Genomic DNA, 20,793 nt, shown 5'->3' with positions numbered 1-20,793 from the left:
TTTGATAAAGCCATTTTCATGGGGCAAATACACGTGGGATTGTGTAGGACGTTCTAACAGTGTGTGCTGGTGCCTTTCTCTTTCTAAGGAGAATGCAGGAATGTCTTCTAACGCGAAGGCCTGTGAGTAAGTGTTTATACTGTCATCTCTTGTCAATGACCTTCATCTTTCAGCTGGTAGCTGCTGGGCCTTTTCAGCACCCATGCATGTTAGAAAGGTAACTCCTGTTTCGAGGTAGGTGTTGAGGTGCATCGGAGGTAGGTATACCGCTAAAGCCAGACTTGCATATGACATTCCATCCTTTACATGCAGGCTCCTGCATATTTCAGCCGGTATCCGCTAACTTCTTCTGATTCCAGCTTCACTTGCATGCTAGGGCTGGGACGGTAACTTTCCTACTGACGAGCAGGTGCACATTGGTGCGTGTGCGCCCAGGGAGGCGGCCATTTTATAACTTGCACGTGTATATGCACGCATGTTATAAAATAGCCTGGACGTGTGCACAGGGGCACCTAATGTTATCTCAGCACGCATCTAGGTGCATAAATCCCGTTTCTACCGCATAAGGCAGGGGAATCTAAAAGGGGCGAGCGTACTCGTCACTGCCAGTTTCAGCAGTTTGTCCACCAGTTTGCCCAGTTAACAGCTAGGTCATCCAAACTCCCTGGTTGGATAGCTTGCCCCCCCCCCCCCACTCCAGTTACCCCAGACCCTTAAAACCCCTCAAATGTGGATAGTTTATTAATTATTTTCAACTTACACCTCGTCCGTAGCAGAAGTAAACTTAGGCGACAGAGGATCTGAGTGCGAGCCCACTTGTGTAAGGATTTCCACGCACGTTTCTTGGTCACACCCTGAAACGACCATGTCCCACCCAGACCACATCTATGCCCCGCCCCTTTTTGAAAACTTGTGAGATATGTGCACAGCAGGAGAAACGCGCACATCTGGGCAGCTTTTAAAATTCATTTGGCGTGCACAAGCCTGATGATGCATCGGAGGTGGATCCTAGGGCGAGGTGGGGTTGACGCAACCCGTAGGTAAGGACCTATGGGTCCCCACCATCGGCAGGCGGAGTGGGCTGATAGACAGAGGCTGTTGGAGCTTCACCTATACCAGCCCTCGTTCCCCACGGGTTGAGCCTTTGGGTGCCAGGGCTGGCAGGACTTAAGTGGGCCTCTGTGTGTAGTCGAGGTAAGAGTTGGTTCAGCCCAGAGACAGCAGGTGAGAGATGGTACAGTCTTACTCTGGACTGGGTAATGTCCTGGAAACTTGGGCGCCAATGGTACGGAGGCAGACAGAGGGCGCTCGAGCAAAAGCAGGCCGAAGCCTGAAGAAACCACGTCCAGGGAGTAAGCTGAAGAGGCATCCAAGGGCGGGCTTGAGTCAGGGCTGGCGGCAATCTGGAGGCAGTGGCAAGCAAGGCTGAGGTCTGATCACGGAGATAGTCTAGAGCATAGATGGGCAAGGCAGAGGTCTGATCACGGAGATGGTCAAAAGCGTAGTCAGGCAAAGCGAAAGTCTGGGTCTGGAGATAGATTATAGCGTAGACGGAGAAGCAGAGGTCTGGGTCTGGAGATAGGCAGTAGCGTAGTCGGACGAAGCAGAGCTCTGGGTCTGGAGATAGGCAGTAGTGTAGTCAGGTGAAGCGAAGGTCCAGGCTTGGAGAGAATCAATGGCAAAGTCAGGCAAAGCAAAGTCAAAGTCAGTGCAGTCAATCCAAGGTATGAAGCAAGGTAGGAATGAAGAGACAGGAACCAGGAACAATGAGGAACAGGAACGCAGGAATGAGAGGAATCTCTAGGAGGCAACGAGAACTCAACCAGTGATGAGATCTGTTACAAAGGCAATGCTAGGGAGCGGAGCCTGAGCTTAAATACTGTAGCTAAGTTGACGTCATCATCCAGGGCCACGGCTAGGTTCCCGCCAAGGTCCCTACTTAAGGATCAATGGTGCGCGCGTGCCTAGGGAGGGGCACAGCGCGAGTAGCAGCAATCTTTTCCACGGATCAGAGAGGCCCGGTGAGAAGTGGTAGCAGGACCGGGAATGTGGCAGAGCCGGAGGCACCGGGAGAGGCCCGAGGATGGAGCTGACGGCCCCACCCACCGCCAGCGAGGAGGAACCAGAAGCTGGAGTCACTGTAGGAAGGTGAGGGTGGCCGTGCCGCGGATCTGCTGCGGACAGCACGTAACACCTGACTTGTGCACGCATCCCCCAACTGATGCGCACACCGGGCTTTTAAAATTCACCTTAGTCCACAGCATGCTATTTTTTGAGAATGCTAAATGACTGGCCTTAGCGTGCATGCTAACCTTTACTGCACAGACTCCTTTAGCCCACAGAGGTCTTGATCTGACAAAATTCCTGAAGCTCATATATGACTGAATATGTTAAGAGAGCTGACCTCTTGTGCTTTTTTTTTTTTTATTCTGATAAAAATGATATTCAGGACACCTTGGGGGATATCTAGCCCAGTCCTGAAGAGACTGACTCCTATGCATTTTCTGCATGGTTCTGAATGTCGCAGAATTGGCTCAAAGTCTCTTGCGATTATGCTTGTTATGACGGCAGATGATCACCACTGAATGATATCACGCAGCTCATGTGTATGATTTAGAATAATCAAACAGCATGTTTTGGAATAAATAAGTGGTGGAAAACTAAGCAGAAATCTTTTTCTCTGATTCTGTAAAGCGGTCGTTATTGATTTGCCACCAGCTTTTGCATTTCCCTCATTCATAAATCCATCTTTCAGGTGAATCATTTGTCCGCTGAACATCAGTACCAGAATAAATGTTTCGCAGTTCAGTTTAATAAACTGAAATATGCTGCAAGTCTTGATGCCTGCATTGCCGGCAGAGGATCTCTTTGTTCAGTTTGGCGAAGACTTTGCCAAGATATTGTTGACACTAACAAGGTACATGCTTGGTCAAGAACAACCCTGGGGGGCATCAATACAAACCGACACATTTAATGGCTATTGCCATTAGATATTTTAGTTTCATGGAGAAAACCAGATTTTTCAGGTGCTCATAATCTTTAAGTGCCGTCTTTGATGAGAAGGTTGGCAGCTACGCTGCTTTGGTCTTCCCTGTGCTCAGTTTTTCCCTCTGCTTTGCTCAAGCTTGGGGACTTTGGCCATGATCATACTTTGATGCTGTCTGTGGCATACATGTGGCGCGGCCCCCTCACCTCTCTCCAGTGCCTGGTCCCTCGTCTCTGGTGGCGGTAGGCCACCGGCTCTATCCTCCGGCCAATCCTGGTGCCTCCGGCTCAGCTACAGACCCTGGTATCTCCAGTCCGGCTACCACTCCTGCTGCTCCGCGTCGGTCCTCTTCGCGTGGCCCGCAGAGAGCTGCTGCTCCTCGGCGTCGCGCACTTCCCTAGGTACGTGCGCGTGCATCATTGAAACTTAAGTAGGGTCTGCAGCGGGAACCGAGCCGCGGCCTTGGATGATGACGTCAGCATAGCACTGGTATATAAGCCCAGGCTCCGCTCCCTAGCTTTGCCTTTGCAACAGGTCTCCTTGCTGGTCGAGTACTCGTTGCCTCCTGAGAGATTCTTCTCGTTCCTGGGTTCCTGATCCTCACTGACTCCTGTTCCTGGTTTCCTCGTTCCTGTGTTCCTGTTCTCCAACCTACCCTCGGATTGCCTTCTTGGATCTCGACCTCTGCTTTGCCTGACTACTCCGTTGCCTCTCTCCAGACCCAGACCTCTGCTTTGCCTGACTACGTTTGACTATCTCCACCACCACCACCACCTCCACCACCACTTCCAGATTGCCGCCAGCCCTGACTCAAGCTTGCTCTACGACGCCTCTTCAGCCTACGTCCTGGACTTGGCCTATTCAGTTTTTGGCCTGTTCTTGCTCTAGCGCCCCCTGTCTGACTTTGTTCCTTTGGTACCCGGTTCTCCGGGACTCTACCTCGTCCAGTACAAGACGGTACCATATCTCTGCTGCTGTCTCTGGGCTGACCTCCGATCCCTCGACGATGACATACGGAGGCCCACCTAAGTCCAGTCAGCCCCAGCACCCAAAGGCTCAACCCGCGGGGAACGAGGGCTGGTACTGGTGAAGCACCAGCTGGCCTCCATCCATCAGCCCACTTCGCCTGCCAACGGTGGGGACCCATAGGACCCTTCCCACGGGTTGCGTCAACCCCACCTCGGCCCAAGGGTCCACCTCCGGCGCAACATCTACTTCCCGTTCTCATTTTTGCCCTCCATCATCTCTTCCAGTTCTAGTTTAACTAATCTACACCAGAGCCCATGAATGCATGGCCAGTATAGTTAAATAGAGAAAATGTCAGAATTTGCCCCCACAATACTTAGGCTGAAGAATGCCCTCTCTAAACAGAAAGAGATTGACTGGGATGTTTCTGTTCATAACAGAAATGCAAGATCATGGGAGTTCCCTCTAAATTTAAACTCTGGCCTCACCCTTGCACATATCTGCAATAGCTGAAACTTCAAAGGCAAAATGCTAACTACGGAATCACGTAACAGCCAGGTTTCCAGGATTAGTGCCTGCATGAGCTGCCAGAGGGTTTAAAAAAAAAACTCTACAGGTTGGGATGACCATATGACATTTACAGCATGAGGGGAATTTTACAGGGACTCAGCTCGTATTATTTTCAGTCTCTCATTTGGATGTGGCCTGTTTTGGCCGTGTTATGTTTGTGATCCATGCTCTTCAAGTCTCTGCTTGCCTTCTGAATTCTGATGGTGTATCCTTTCCATTTTAGCTCCATTGGTCTGAATTTTTCTGGGGTCTCTGGCATTTTCAGGTCTTCCAATTTGTATTTCTTTAAGATCCTCCACTACTTTCAACACATCCATTTCACGTCATATGAAAACATTTCTAAAATTCAAGAGTCTGTCAGATGGAGCCAAAATTCTGAGCTTTTGGGCAAACCAGCAACTCTCCCATCTATTTTCTTAAAAAAAAAAGTATCACCAGCTTTGTTCATTTCTATTTTCCATACTTTGATTGCAATTCCCACTGTACTTTCACATGAAGTTTGTATGTAGCACATTTAAAACAATTTTCACTCAACAAACAAGCTCTGGACTTCACTGCTGGAAGATGTGGAATAGACAGTTAGTATAGCTGGGTTTAAAAAAAGATTTGGACAAGATCTTAGAGGAAAAGTCCATAAACCATTATTAACCAGGTAGACTTGGGAAAAGCTACTGTATTATCTCCAGGTATTAGCAGCATGGGATCTATCTACCCCTTGGGATCCTGCTAGGTACTTGTGGCCTGGATTGACTTCCATTTGGAAACAGGATATGGGGCTTGATGGCAATTCTTATATTATGCAGAATGTAAAAAGTTTTAAATAAATGAATGCTCTTATGCACTTGGCATATTGTTGCGACCGTTGCTGCTCGACGTCTCCACTCCGCCCTCCTCACCTCTTTGGCGACTCCCTCTTGCTCAAGTGCAAGGTTGGCTGCCGCGGCGTCCTTCGGCCGTCTTCCTCCGGCGTCCCCGGAGCGGCTCGACGCTACATTCCGCCATGATTCACAGGAGCCTAGGGGCGAGCGCGCGGCCCCGACTGATGTACCAGCAGTGGCGTGGACCTCAGGGGCGTCCCCCTGAGATGACATCATCCGTTCCAGATATAAAAGATCTCTGAAATCGCTAACTGGGCGAGTTAGCAAGGAGTTGAATAGGAGTTGTATAGGAGTTGGACAAGGCCCAGTTTTGCACTTTCCTAGATACTCTGCCTCCTCGGACTTACCAGGGGTACCCGCTCCTCGGGGGCCTCTCTCTCTCTTTGTTTTTCAGGTCAGTCAGGAACTGGTACTCGCTCCTCGAGGGCCCATGTTCCTGGACTGGTTACTGAATACCTCTTCTGCCAGGAAGTCATCGCTGCCTACAACACCAGTGAGTCACCATCTCTCTCGCTCAGAGCTTTCCCTGGAACCAGGTACTCGCTCCTTGAGGGCCTACTTCATTCCAGCTCATGGCCTGCTTCATGAGACTACTGTGTGAGTGTTACCATCAAGGTTCTGTTCCTGAACGCTGCATACCCTGCCTACTATCTATATTCAGTTTCTCTACAGCTCAGCCTCCAGGGATCGCTGTTCCAGTATCTGAGGGACTACAGCCCAACCGGGCACTTCCAGCTCACTATTGCCACCTCTGGCGGTTCAATATACTGTTTAATAAAAGAACTAGTGTGTGTCTGTCTCCTAACTCTGAGCCTGACCGGTGGTCCCTCTCGGATCTTCCCCCGGGGGGCGTGGTCATCTGCCACCTGCCCAAGGATCCACCCACAAGTACCTCAAAGACCAACAGAGTGCTAACACCCACCACAGATATTACACATATATTGTGCCTTTGGATTAAGAATTAAGAGGGAGCTTGGTAGAAAATATTGCTCTGTGTATTGCTAAATACAGCTGTTTGCTTTCCCACACTCCTTGCAAGGGTGTGCATGGCCGTTTAATATGTTTATTTCCTTATGTCATGTTTTCAATTGTTTCCTTTTGTTTCATTACTTTAAGCACATAACTTTGGTTTTGCATACATAAAGTCTTACTTATACATGTAAAGTCATACTTTAAGCACCCAAGTATAATTTTATGCATGGAAAAAAGTTATGCATTGGATCCCAAATGACATGACTGCCCCTCCCTTCCCAGTTGTAACCCATCCACAGAGACAATTTATAAATAAAAGTACAACAAATGAGAGGCAAAAATAACATCTTGTTGCACTATTTTTTTCTTTTTCAGAACTAGTAATTGTTTCTGTAGAGCAAATAGCCATTAATATTTTCATCCTATCTTATCATAACCCTTTTTTCTTTACAGACATGTTCTCTCTCTCCGCTTTTTGCTGCATCTCAGGGAAGACCAAGTAATTGGCCATAACCTAAAGTGGTAATTGAATTCTGTATTGACCTCAGGGGGTGCATGAAATTTAATGCATGCATTGGGAGGTTCATTTTATAAGCGGGCGCGTTGGCGCAAAGTCTGCGTGTCATTTCTAAATGCAGACTTCCCTCCCCCAGTTTTGGAAGCCAGGAAGCTACGCATCAGAACTCACCCCTGCTCTATTCAGGTGCAGGTGAACTTCCGCGCGTGCCCCAACTCGCCCCCCCCCCTCCACCAGTGCACATAAAAAAGCACGCGCAAAATCAGATTGCGTGCACAATTACACCGAGCCTTCGGCAATCTTATAAAAATCCGGGGCTTTGTGCAGATAAATGGCTTGGAAAATTCAGCCCATACAGTACAGAGTAGAAAAAAAAAAAGGATGAAAGCAGACAAAATATGTTCTTGCTTTGCCAATTCCGGTTGCTGCATGCTCCCCTTTTTTTTTTTTTTTTGTTCCGTTCTGTAACCCCGCAGGGCGCTAGGGGTTAATCTGAATGTGAACAATGCCCGCCAGCTTGCGGAGGGGGCCCTGAGCGAGTGGGAGATTTCATGTGCCCGTGCCGGGAGGAGGGGGGGGCGCGCGCGCTCCACGGGCTGCAAGCTCGGCTCCCTCTCCTTTAGCCGAGTGGTACGGCCCACGAGGTAGGGGCAGACAGAGCCGCGCGTCAGCTGATGCTCCTTCAGCCTTCCTCCTCCCTCCCGAGCGGATGAAAGGAGAGCCCCCGCTGCTGGCCGCTTCCCCCCCGGCGGAGGCTTCAGCTGAGGCGGGGCGGGCGCCCAATAATCCTGGCAGCTGGGGGGGGGGGTGGCGATCGACGCTTGAACTTTCAGGAGGGGGGAGGAGGAGGGGGGGTTCCCCCACCTCCTTTGGTTCGGGGTTGTTTTTTTTTATTTGTTTTGAAAGCAAGACTGAACGAAACAAACCATAAAAAAAAATAAAAAATAGCAGGATGGCTTCCAATTTTAATGATATAATGAAACAGGGGTACGTGCGGATCAGGAGCAGACGTCTGGGGGTAAGTCTTCCTTACTCTGTTCAGGTGCCATCGGGGATGCGATCGCGCCTGCCTTTGGGAACTGTTGCATTGTCTCTCCTGCCAGAATTCGTGGGGGTGGCAGAGCCTTGCCTTGTGGCAACCAGAGGATTATTGCCTCGCCAGTCCAACCCTGGATGCATTTTCTTGCAAACGGAAGAGCGCACGGTGCAGCCCGGCAACTCTCCCTCGGCAGGCGGAACCGAGAGCTCGCCCTCGGTGTAAGGTCACCCCCCCCCCCCTTCACTTGTTGCCAGTAACTTTCCAGCTGATGGATTAGGCTTTCAAAATTCTAGCTCCGGAGCCCTGACCTTCGCAGGGGGGACATCCTTCTGTAAAGCAGTCTCTCTTTTTTTTATACAGGGCATATCATAATTTCATCTTACATTGTGGCTGAACAAATATAAAATAATTCAGCTGGACAAACTCAGTGCCATTACTCGAATGCTGGCAAATGATGCTGTCTAGGCTGCCTAATATTGATATGTTACCTAATATACTTAATATATTATTATGTTGTTGCATTTATTACACTTAATGTAGTTGATGGATCTTTTGGACGATCCAGACTGTTAGGCGTCTTGACAAAGTTGACGTTTTGGGGCCTGGTGTACTAAATCTCATTAAAATCAGCCAGTAATATGCCTTATTAGCTTATTCTAATGCAGGCTTTCTCCCTTCTAAAAACCTGCATTAAACACTCAAAGCAGTAGTTCATGTTAAATGCAGGGTTTTGTGGAGAGATACATTACTGCCACCGGAGGCTAATGCCAACATTTAACTACACATCTGGGAGGTACAGTTTAAGTTCTGGGGTTGCTAGTGGGTTAACGGCACAATTTTTGATAATCCTATTAATATTAATGAGCTGTTTTACACAGATTTGCATGTGGTGCATTTCGTTAATATTTTTTTTTTTAGTGTTGTAGTCTTTATTGTCATTTAACGTAGATTAACGGTTAAAGCGAAAGCGGCAATAAAGTGCATTGGTCACTCATTAACATATGTTTAATGTGCATTGGTTTTAAAACATGCTGATTCATTTGCCCCTTAGGTGTGCAATGTACTTTTTTGTATTCTTAATTTGAGAGATTTTTTCCCTTGCATTTACCCTATCCAATTAAATCCTAAACTGCTTTTACAAGTACGATCATAAAATGTTTGTATATATACACATTACACTACTGTAATGTATAATATGACATAATGCAGCTGTAAATAGTTATAGCACTTATCCATCATCATAGCTGATGTAGCTAAAGTTATTACTCTGAGTAGTAGTTTCTTGAACACAATCTATAAAACCCTTCTTGTCATGTGATCTTTGCAACTTATGAATGACATCTCCTGCTACAGTAATATGATCACCCTTCTAGTTCTACCTTACCATTTGACTAAATATTCTTTGGAGTACCTTGAAGACACTCATTATGCTTTGCAAATCCCCACAGGAAGAGTAGATACATTATTAATAAAGGTGCTCTGAATTATTAATAGAGTAAGGTTTTATATGAAAAGGTGACAACTGGAGATTTATCTACAAGACTTTTTGCTTTTTCCAGACAAAGCTAATTTAAAAGCATGACTACAGTTTCTTGTAATAGGTATGACAGACAAATTTTGCATAACATTTCTGATAGAACCTTAACTTAAGAAAACCCACTGTTACGATGGCTGGTCACGAGACCCATCGCAACCGACACCTCTTACCCCAATTCCAGCGAGGTTCCCCTGACGTGGCAGAAAACGCCGCACTAGCGCTGGAGGCGCTGGTCTCCGATACGTCTCTGTCACCACCCACATGCCACCATCTTGATTAGCTCTGTGGTCCCATAGGCTTGCATGCGCGCAACTCGGCCATACTTAAAGGGCAAGTGGCAGGAAAGCCCCACGGCACCCAGCAATGATGTCAGAAGAAATTTAAACACTGCTCTCACTCCCTGTCTTTATCTCAGCAATGGGTCTCCTGCATTGCAGTGTGTGTTGCTAGCGGTCCTGAGTTCCTGCATGCCCAGCCTTGTCTTCGCCCAGCCTTATTTATTTTTTATATACCGACGTTCGTGGTAGCATCACACCAGTTTACATCAAATAACAGATAAAATATACATAAGAAACAAAGATAAAGTTAGGACATAAATTGCAGGATAAAACAACAAAACTAATCTAAAATACCATAAAATAATACATCCTAAAACAAAAAAATATTATAAAAACAAAAAAATAAACTAGCCTAGCAAGCACTCATCCATGCTGATCTCTTCACGTATATGCTTGCAGGAAAAGCCAAGTTTTCAGCCTTGTCCTCGCCAGCCTTGCCTGTCTTGTCCAGTCTTCTCCAGCCTGCTTCATCCTGCCTGCAATGTCCAGCCTTTCCAATCTATCTTGTCCAGTGCTGTCAGTGGCTCCATTCACCCTTGGCCAGACTTCCGAATCTTGACCTCTTGCCTGGACCTGACCACTCTTGTCTGCCGCTTCCTCCAACCTTGGTCTGTCTCCGATTCTGTCTGTCTGCTACCTATCCTGACCTCTGCGTACTGTTGAACTCTTGCTTTAGCCATTGCCCTAGGGAGCCATCTAAGACTTGCTGGCCACCAGAACGCAAGGGCTCAACCTGCGGGGTAGGTGGCTGGTTTAGGTGTAGCCCCAGTCTGTTCCCCCAATAGGGCATGTTTTCCAGCTACTGGCGTAGGCTTCGTAGGCTAACCTAATAGGCTTCATCAACTATGCTGTAGCACAAAGGGCCATACCCAAGTCAATGTCATTCGGTGATTGTGCAGTTCAATAGAAATATCCCCATGTCAGTACTCTTGGACAGATGTGTTTAATATCTCAATGTATTTTTTCAGTCAGCCCATGCGTTTTGTTCCAGTCACAAAGGGAAAAGTATTAAAGGGCACTAACACTTTTGCAAGAGCATTTTAGAAGTCCAATTAGCATGGGCAATCTAGTTTGCATACAATAACACCACTATTAACACACTTTAATGGAAAACCCTAAGCAAATGAGGTAATGAAATGCAAACTTATGCAAAACAGCTCATTACGAATAAGCGCATAGAAAAATAACACTTGTTAAAATGTGCAAAAGCGAACACAGACCCATTAATGCAAAATCTTAACTATACCTCAGGGAGGCGTTAAATTTTTGCGATAACATCTATGTGTTAAGATGCTAACTTTAAAGCTAGTAACTTACCACAAAACTCATTTGAATGTTATTAACATGGACCATTAATGCAAGCCAAAATACATTGGCCCCACAGCAAGAATTTTGGTTTTATATACATAAAATCTGACGACAGTGATCTATAATATCCTGTTTAATACCGCATAGGAGATATTTATTGGAAAATATGTCTAGTGTTGTCTTTATGCGGCATTCGTTTAAGGATTAATTGTCCTTAGTTTGCTACTGATTAACATAATTTCACCTCCAGGTCTGATTTGCTGAAAATAGATTGCAAAGTAAATCAAAATTGAAATTTATTACAAGAAAATCAGTAGTGTAGTTGGGCAGAGATTATTAAATTCAAGTTTTTGCAAACTCTGCAGATACCTTCCCTTAGGTGATATCTGAAAGACTTCACAAGGAAGGCAGAAATCTTGCATAGGAAACATGTGGAGGCCAGTTTTCAGGGCTGCTTAGGCAGATAAGTAGCGACTTATCCTATTAAGTGGCAGCTGTTGAATATCTGGCTGCATTCAGCAGCTGCCACTTGGCCGGATAAGTACTCATCTGGCTCCGTAGGTAGCTGGATATCTTGGGGGGCAGGCAGTGGGCTGATTGGGGTGCCACGACTCAGCCAGTTAATTTAGCTGGATAGGTGTTGATATTCAGACCTGGCACAGAGCAGTTATTAATTAGCAGGCTCAGTGCTGATTTCTACAGGGATGTTCCATGGCATAGCTGGATAGCTCTTATCCGACTTTCTTAGTTAACACGGATTTCTTTCAATATTGGCCCTATGTTATCCAAATACAGTTGTCATCTGCAATCAGCTCTCTTGTTTGGTTTTATTTTCAATAAGCTTTCTTTTTGGCAGGCTAATTTTGTACTTCCTCTCCACATACTAAAGTAAGAGACTCCCATAACTCCATCTCATGTTCAAATGCAGACATGTGGCTGTGCCACAGGGAGGATACGTTTCAGTAGCCTGCAGCTAAGGTTACAGCAGTATTTTAGAAACTGTAACGTGGGAATGCTCAGTTCAGACCGCCCTGCCGCCGGCTCCACCAGCAGCGGAAAGGCCGCGCTCCCCGGCGCACGCTGCTCAGTTGGCCCAGTCCCGCCTCCTTCCTTCACTTGGGGCCTGCTTCTTGCCACCACAGTTGCAGCAGAAAGAGCCAGCAACGCTAGGGACCCGCTGGGCCCTGCACCTGGCGCACTTCCTTCCCTTGTCCATACCTGGGGAGGGCTTCAATGCTTCGGCCCAGGCTGCTTCTCTGCCTCTTTTTTTTTTTTTTTTTAACTTTCAGTTTAGGCGATTTCATCAGGAGACCCAAACAACTGATTGCCCTGGGGAGGGAAGATCAGACCTACGAAGGCTGTCATCCCGCGGGGGTTCCCCACCCCTGCCCTGGCTCCTAGGGAAAGCGACCTTAAGGAAGGACGTTGCCATAGGGCCACTCCTCACACTGCTGGATCAGCAATGTCTGTGCTTTGTCCCCTCTGCTGGAGGCAGAACTACTGACTTTATTGTAGTGACATCAGAGGAGGAAGCTTTCGCGCTCTGTCCCCATCTGCTGGTGGGAGGGAGAATCTCATAGGTTATTGATCTGTCAGGACTTGAGGAAAGGCAATTAATAGGTAAGCTCTTATTGTACCTTCTCAAAAAGGGGCATGGGCATAATCTGGGTGGGACTTGGGGCATTTTGGGATCTTAACCAGAAATCTGCATGTAAATACTTATGTGATCTGCTGTGTGACAAGGGCCCTGGCCATGTAACTTTATTTCTGCTATGGATGGCATGTAAGTAAAAAAATTAAAATAATGAGCCATTTCGGAGGGGGTTTAAAGTATCTGGGATAACTAGGGGGTGTACTATCAAACGGGGAGGGGGGGGGAGGGTTGGAGAACCTATCTAACTGGGTGAACTGGGATTGAACTGGTAAAACTGGCATATGTGTTGGCATGCTTCCCTTTTAAAATCAGTAGAAGTGGGATTTGCACGCACAGGCGTGTGCCCACTTAAAATTCAGTGCACATGTGCGTGTGGCCAGGCTATTTTATAACATGCATATGCAAATATATGCGTATGTTACAAAATGGCCGTGTCTCTGGGTGTGGGCTGACGCACGCAGATGTACATCTGCACGCTGATTTTAAAATTCACCTTTATATGGGGAATTATTTTCCTGTGGTTCAAATGCTGAACATATTATGGAAAACATTTTTATTTTTTATTGAAATTTAACTAATTTTGGTAATAAAAGTATGTGGTTTTAGGTAGAGGCTCGGTTGCCTGCAATCCATTCATTCTGTCACCATTTGGAGAAGTTAGGGCATTTAAGGATATTCAGGTTTTTGTTTTTTTTTCTAATTGCCTTGGGATAGTAACAGGTCGCAAGACAGTATCGACGAGGCCCAATTAATTGGATGAAACACATAAATCTGTTAAAATGTTGTGGATGTACCTCACCATGGGGCCGATGCGATACATAACCGGCAGTTGGACGCAGATTGTGCAGGCGCTTCCTAAACCCCTTATGCTATAAGGGGATTAGCGCCTCTCCAACACGCGTCCAGTGCGGGGCGAAACTAACAGCGCTCGTCACATGCAAATGCATGTGAACGAGGCTATTAGCTATCCACTCCGAATGCAAAAAAAAAAAAAAAATGCGCGTCTAAAGATGCACATTTTTGCGCTCAGGAATTAACGCCTGCCCAGAGCAGGCGCCAATTTGATGAGCGCTCTCAAAAGTTGTAAAGAAAAGCAGAAAAAACCCCCCCTGCTTTTCTGCACATCCTCCTACTTAACATCGTTGAACACTCAGCGCCCGCTTTCAGCGCACGAATATCGCATCAGCCCCCACGTGAGGAAGGTGGCCTAACCTTCCCTATTTTGTTCACACGCAGAGCTTTCCCGCGGGTGACCTGTGCGGGTACTGAGTAAGGACATCGTTTCTGCCGCCTGCTTGAATTGCCCTTGGATCTCACCAAAGGGCCGTGCGCCTGGCGCGGGACCTGCCCTCGGCGTCCTCTCTTCTGTTTGAGCCCACTGGGGAACGGCGGCTTCACCAGCCCATCCCAGTGGGCCCACAGGAGAACGGGGGAGGCACGTGCCATGGCAGCCAAACACCCAGCCCTCGCCAAAGGTGGGAGATGTGCAGGGTCAGAGCTGTGATTGCGCGCGCGCTCTCCCTGCCACCATGAGCTGAGAGGCGTCTCGTTGGCCTGAAAAGCCTCTGTAGTTACCCTGAAGGAGAGCTGGGAGTGCTGCCCCCCCCCAAGGAAGAGAGATCGTCCTGTGCCAGAGAGCTGTGGTAGAAGAGAGAACTAGGGCGGCCTGGGCAGGGAAGCATCAAAGAGGAGACTGATTCTGGGCTCCTGGGAACGAGAACCATCATCATCGTCCTCTTTTGTACTTGGGCAATGGTCTTATGTTGGGGCTCCCGAGCCCCTGCCTTTTATTGTTGTTGTGAAGGGGGGGGGGGGGAGTGTTATGTAAGGGTCCAAAATGTCCAGACAACAAATGTAGGGAAAATGAGCCTTTTATTTTTGGTTTAGAGCAGGGGTCAGGAACCTATGGCTCTTTTGATGGCTGCATCTGGCTCGCAGACAAATCTTTAATAAAAAAGTAAAAATCTAACAAAATCCCCCACCCTCCTGACGCCCCCCAAGATCTCCAAAATTAATTTACTACAACCCCCACACTCCTGACCCCCCCAAGACCTACCAAAAGTCCCTGGTGGTCCAGCGGGGGTCCAGGAGCGGTCTGGGAGCGATCTCCTGGACTTGGGCTGTCGGCTGCCAGTAGTCAAAATGGCGCCGACGGCCCTTTGCCCTCACTATGTCACTGGGGTTGACCAATGGCGGTGGTAGCCCCTGTGACATAGTAAGGGTAAAGGGCCGTCGGCTGCCAGTAATCAAAATGGCTTCGATGGCCCTTTGCCCTTACTATGTCACAGGGGCTACCGCAGTGCTCTCTAGCAGCCCTGCTTGTTCTCTTATCCTGATAAGAGATGTCTTGCTGCTCTAGGGACCGGGGTAATATTTGTAGTGCTGTCCTTATATTGGCATTGAGGGCATTTGCAGGGGCAGGGGGGCCCTGGGCGGTTATTTCTCCTCAGCACCGGAGGAGGGCCCTGTATAGCAGTACTGCCACTTTTTTTTTCTTCTTTATATTCTGCTTTTTGGGCCCTTGAAATTCAGGCACTGTAGCTATTTCTCTATCCCCAGAGGGCTCATAATCTTAACTGGGAGATGCATCCAGTCGAGGTAGGGCTCCCAAGGCGTGTTACACAGCGTATATCGCGCGATATAGCCCTATTGCGGTAATATCGTGCGATACACGTGATATTTTGCATAGACCTGCCCAGATTCCCTCCCCTATCACAACGAGCTGCTTTGCATGCGATTTGCATGCATAAATTTCGCAAATTCATGCGAAGCAGCTCATTAATAGGCAATCTGAAGTTAATGGCTTAACACAGCCGACTTAGAAAGTTGTCGGCATCGAAGTTACGGTAACTTTTAAACAGGCCCGTGGGCGCACGTGTGCGTGCGTTCGCCAGCCCACACCCAGGGATGTGGCGATTTTATAACACATGCACATGTGTTATAAACGATCTATTTATCTTTATTTTATTACTAACATGGTCTCCATAGCAGAAATACGGTTATGCAGCAGGGGGCCCCGTCGAGTGCTGGTGCGCGTAAGTATTCACGCGCTAATTTTCAAATTGAGATCCAGGAACTCCCAAGCCCCGCCCCTTTTTGGGAGCTTTTCATTTCTGCGTGTAGCGCGAGATACGCACGTTTGCAGGCAGCTTTTAAAATCCGCTCTGCGCGTGCCGGCCCAACTTGTGCGCGTGCCTTCCAGTTTGGGCGCGTGCTGAGCTTTTAAAACTCACCTTTTAAGTTAACAATATTTCAGGAGGAAACGGTAATCTAATGTAGGTCCTGAGGCTCCCATGTTAGATTTAAAGGGCCATGCAAAATTTCAAAAAAAGACCACTCAAAAGAAAAAAGTGCGCGGAGGTCAAAGCTGACTCCCTGCTCCCACCGGATCCGCCACTTGAGGCAGCCCCCACATGCCAAGTTCTCGTTATGATGGCCCCTCCACAACCCTGTCAAAAATCAATAAAGTGTATCCCCTACCCCATTTCAAATCTATGATGTCTCTTCCCATACCTGAAATCTTTTGATTTCCAATTACCCTGACCTTGTCATGGATTTTTTCACCCTCCCCAAGGCAGGCTCTCATTCTCTCTCACACACACACCCCCCTCCCTAAGCATTCTCTCGCACACACGCGCTTGCACGCACACACCCCTCCCTAAGCAGGCTCCCATTCTCACGCACGCGCATGCATGCACACCCTCCTCCCTAAGCAGGCTCCCATTCTCTCGCACACACGCGCTTGCACGCACACACCCCTCCCTAAGCAGGCTCCCATTCTCACGCACGCGCATGCACGCACACCCTCCTCCCTAAGCAGGCTCCCATTCCCATGCACGCGCATGCACGCACACACCCCTCCCTAAGCAGGCTCCCATTCTCTCGCACGCACACCCTCCTCCCTAAGCAGGCTCCCATTCTCACGCACGTGCATGCACGCACACCCTCCTCCCTAAGCAGGCTCCCATTCTCGCGCACGCACGTGCATGCACGCACACCCTCCTCCCTAAGCAGGCTCCCATTCTCACGCACACACCCCCACCCCTTCCTAAGCAGGCTCATATTCTCTCACACCTCTCCCCCCCAAGGCAGGCTCTCATTCTCATACATATGCACACAGCCTCTATAAGGCCGAATGCACACCCTGATTGAAAGTGCCCCTCTAGAGTGGTACATATATATATATGGCGAGAGAGTACAGAGTCTCTCTTTCTCTCTCAGCAAAGTTATGCATTCCCCTTATATCCCTTATATCCCTTAGTGGGAAGACTTTAAGAAATAGAAATGTTTGATTTTCCAGGCTTTTATAATGAATCATAATTCTAAACTAATCTTATAAGGACAAATTCAATGCACAAATATAAGCATAAAGTGGCAGAAAGATCTTTGTGATTAATCACAGTTAAATTCCTGAGAACCCAACATGACCTAAAATATTCAAAAAGGACCTAAAAACACTAATGTTCCGCAAATTCTACACTGACCCTCAGATGTCTGATCATCCCAACTCTCAACTGAACTCTCAGTTCTATAACTCTTAATACATTCTCTTCACCCAGAACTGCATACCCTCCTCATCCAACCTAATAATGCTCTCTGGACCTGATATGCTTATTTCTGATATTGTTCAAATTGTTTTTTACTGTTGCACAACTGCTAAGAAAAATGTATATTTTTGTAAACCGTTATGATGGCTCTACCGAATGACGGTATATAAAACTCAACAAACAAATAAATAAATGTTTGTTTTCATTCATTTCAAATTTTGGGTTATCCTCCTGGGCAACCCTCTTCCCATGGTTTTTCTTTCTTTGTGGAGCCGCTGATTGTTTGTTTTGCTTCAAAATGGCACCGGCGGACCGAAGCCGCTGCCGTTGTTGGTTTATTCTGTATGAAATGGCACCTGCCAGGCCCAGGCTGGCGCCGTCGTCGTTTCTGAGCGCGCCACTTGTGGGGCAGGCGCTGTCCAGGATCATTTCTGCCCCTTGAAGGGATAAAAAAAAATTATGGTGAGAGGGTTAGGAGGGCTTGGAGGAGGAGACCAGGGAGGTTTTGTGTTTGCTCTCTATCTGGGCCTATCATTTTTTTTTCTTCATTTCATTGGCCGTTTGTTTCATTTTGGTTCATTTTAAATAAATTAAAAGAAAGCAAAAATAAACAGTAAAACATAATGGAAAAAAATGTCTTTGCAACAACCCCTTAGTAATTAATTACGTCGTGCTGTGAATGAACTCTAGAATATGCGATAAGGAATGAATGAGGGAATGTGAAGGACACAAGTTGATGAATTCAACACGTGGAAAGGAGTTTAAAGCGGCTTGCCTTGTTTCATGAGACCGAACTATGAAATGATCGTCCGTGAGAGAGTATTCCATCTAAGGGGACTGAGGGTTTCCGGCCCTAGCTTTAGCATTATTTTCAGAATAAAAAAAAAGAAAAAGACTTCATATTTATGTGATGAGATTGGTAGTCCAGAGAAAATTCTGGGAAAAAGCAAGATAAGAACCATTTTATCAATTCCAGAGAGAAAAGAAAACTGATTCATGACTTGAAGCTGGGCTGAGCTAGGCTGTCATTGCTATTGAACCACACCCCACAGAGCTAATGATTGCTGTTCATTAGCTTTTTTTTGCTTTTTTTTTTTTTAAACTACTTATCAGTGATTTCTGGGTAGAGCCCAGCTGCCCAGTAATAACAAGTTGGGAAATGCAATGCTGGTGACAAGGGACATTCCATCTTAAAGTGCTCCTTTAGTATGAAATGTCATCGTGCTCTGGATTGTATCTTGAGCTTTGAGTATATCTGATCTGATCTGATGCCGTTTACAATTCCACTCCGATTTCCTCCTCTTCACTACATCTTCATTTATGAAAGCTGAACTCCTGCGCTTCTGCAGATATCTGCCTTTATTTTGAATGTGGAATTCAAAAAATGTACTTACTATAATTCGCACCAAGAGCCAATATAAACAATGTGAAGGACAGAGCTTGGTGTTTGCTTTCTACTACAAAGAAAGGTATTTCCAGACCTCCCCTGCTGGTAAGCATTTCTCAGATCATTCATCCAGTTTGAGGAGAATACTTAACTGAATGTCATAGCTGTAGTTCCATAGATTTGACCTAGTATGGTTAGGGTAGTTGAAGGACTGGGGTTTGCTGTTTCTATGAATACACATTAGAGTGCGTCTGAAAACCACTTTCATTTTGTTTACTTTTTTTCAGTTTTGTTTTTTGTTGTTTCTGTATTTTTTGGATATTAAAACCATTTAAATGAACCAGCTCAATCAAACAGGGTCACTTATCAAATTGCTATAGGGTCCTAACACCCATGATAATGCCATAACGCCTGTGGTAAATAACGCATAGCAAGATCCATATGCAAATTTTACAATTTTCCCCAAATGGGAGGCGTTTGAGACCGCACCTTGAATACTGTGTACAATTCTGGTTGCCACATCTCCAGAAAGATATAGTTGCGATGGAGAAGGTACAGAGAAGGGCAACCAAAATGATAAAATGGGATGGAACAGCTCCTCTAAGAGGAAAGGCTGAAGAGGTTAGGGCTGTTCAGCTTGGAGAAGAGATGGCGGGGGGGGGGGGGGGGGGATATGACAGAGGTCTTGAACGGGTAGATGTGAATCTGTTATTTACACTTTCGATTAATAAAAGGACTAGGGGGCACTCCATGAAGTTAGCAGGTAGCACATTTAAGACTAATCAGAGAAAATTATTTTTCAATCAACCACAATTAAGTTCTGGAATTTGTTGCCAGAGGATGTGGTTAGTGCAGTTATTGTAGATGGGTTTAAAAAAGGTTTGGATAAGTTCTTGGAGGAGAAGTCAATTAACTGCTATTAATCAAGTTGACTTGAAAATGGCCTCTGCTTTTACTGGCATCGGTAGCATGGGATCTTCTTAGTGTTTGGGTACTTGCCAGGTTCTTGTGGCCTGCTTTGGCCTCTGTTGGAAAGAGGATGCTGGACTTGATGGACCCTTGGTCTGATCCAGCATAGAAATTTCTTATGTTCTTATGGAGTAAATTAAAATGAGGGGTGCTTAGCGTTGTGTGAGATAGCATCACACATTATCCTGGGTTTGAACGTCGGAAATAACTATACCTTTTTTCCTGGTGTTACGTTGTACGATATGCCTGAAATGGGATTTGCACTAAAAATCGCAAATCCCAATTCGAGAAGGGAGGGGAGAAAGAGAGAGAGAAACGTGCCTCTCAGGAGGCACACATTAGTCAACTTTTTATAACACTGTAGAAGGGGCAATTAGTAACTCAGGGTGAGGTTTTAGGGGGCAGATTTACATGCACGGTCAGAGGTACGAACACAGTATACATCAGTGAAGATTTGATGTGATTTGGAGTGAGGAAAGATATACACAGATGAGATTTGTACAATGTACTCGACCTAGTTTGATGCATTCTCTAGCTAGTTGCTATCAAGTTAGGTTGGGAGTACAGTGTACAAATCTCATCTTTGTGTACCTTTCATCACTCCAAATCACATCAAAATTCACTGATATCTACTGTGCTGTTTGTACCTCTGTGCATGTAAAACTGCCCCCCAAACCTAGGCCACCACCAAATCCTCATCCCGAGTTACTAGTTTCCCCCTCCTACAGTGGTATAAATAGTTTACTTATATGAGAGCCTTATTAAAAGTCTCACTCTCACTCTCTCTCCAGCAGCAGCCCAAACTTGGCAAAAGCCTGTCTGGGCACTTCTCAGATTGCGATGTGAAAATTATTGTGGGTGCGATAAAAATACGGCATGCATTGCTGTAAAATACCAATGCGGTATCTTGAAAACGATTCAAACCACACCCCTTTTTATATTTTAGACACTATTCTTGCAAAATTTATAGCAAAATGATAAATCTAGGTCAAAATATATTTTTTTGCATTGTTTAAGTTGGGAAATGACATAACCCCCCCCCCCCCCAAGTTAGATTTTAAGAGTCGTGCGAATGCGCATATGTGCATGCGTTTGCCGGCGTGTGCACACGGACGCGCCAGTTTT

At 46.5% G+C, this 20,793-nt stretch overlaps 1 protein-coding gene across 1 annotated transcript in view; it reads left to right on the top strand.

Annotated features, from left to right (window-relative positions):
* The first annotated feature begins 7,538 nt into the window (after positions 1 to 7,538).
* The window catches only part of DOK5 (docking protein 5), a 152,446-nt gene continuing 139,191 nt past the window's right edge, over positions 7,539 to 20,793 (top strand). Inside the window, exon 1 of the mRNA XM_029613116.1 lies at positions 7,539 to 7,907. Coding sequence (XP_029468976.1) covers positions 7,842 to 7,907 — 66 coding nt within the window. The 5' untranslated portion in view covers positions 7,539 to 7,841. The remainder of the gene's footprint in view (positions 7,908 to 20,793) is intronic.

Source organism: Rhinatrema bivittatum, chromosome 8, assembly GCF_901001135.1.
Source record: "Rhinatrema bivittatum chromosome 8, aRhiBiv1.1, whole genome shotgun sequence".
Classification (NCBI taxonomy): domain Eukaryota; kingdom Metazoa; phylum Chordata; class Amphibia; order Gymnophiona; family Rhinatrematidae; genus Rhinatrema; species Rhinatrema bivittatum.
Note: the sequence above shows the minus strand (reverse complement) of the source record. Positions and strands in the feature narration are given on the sequence as shown.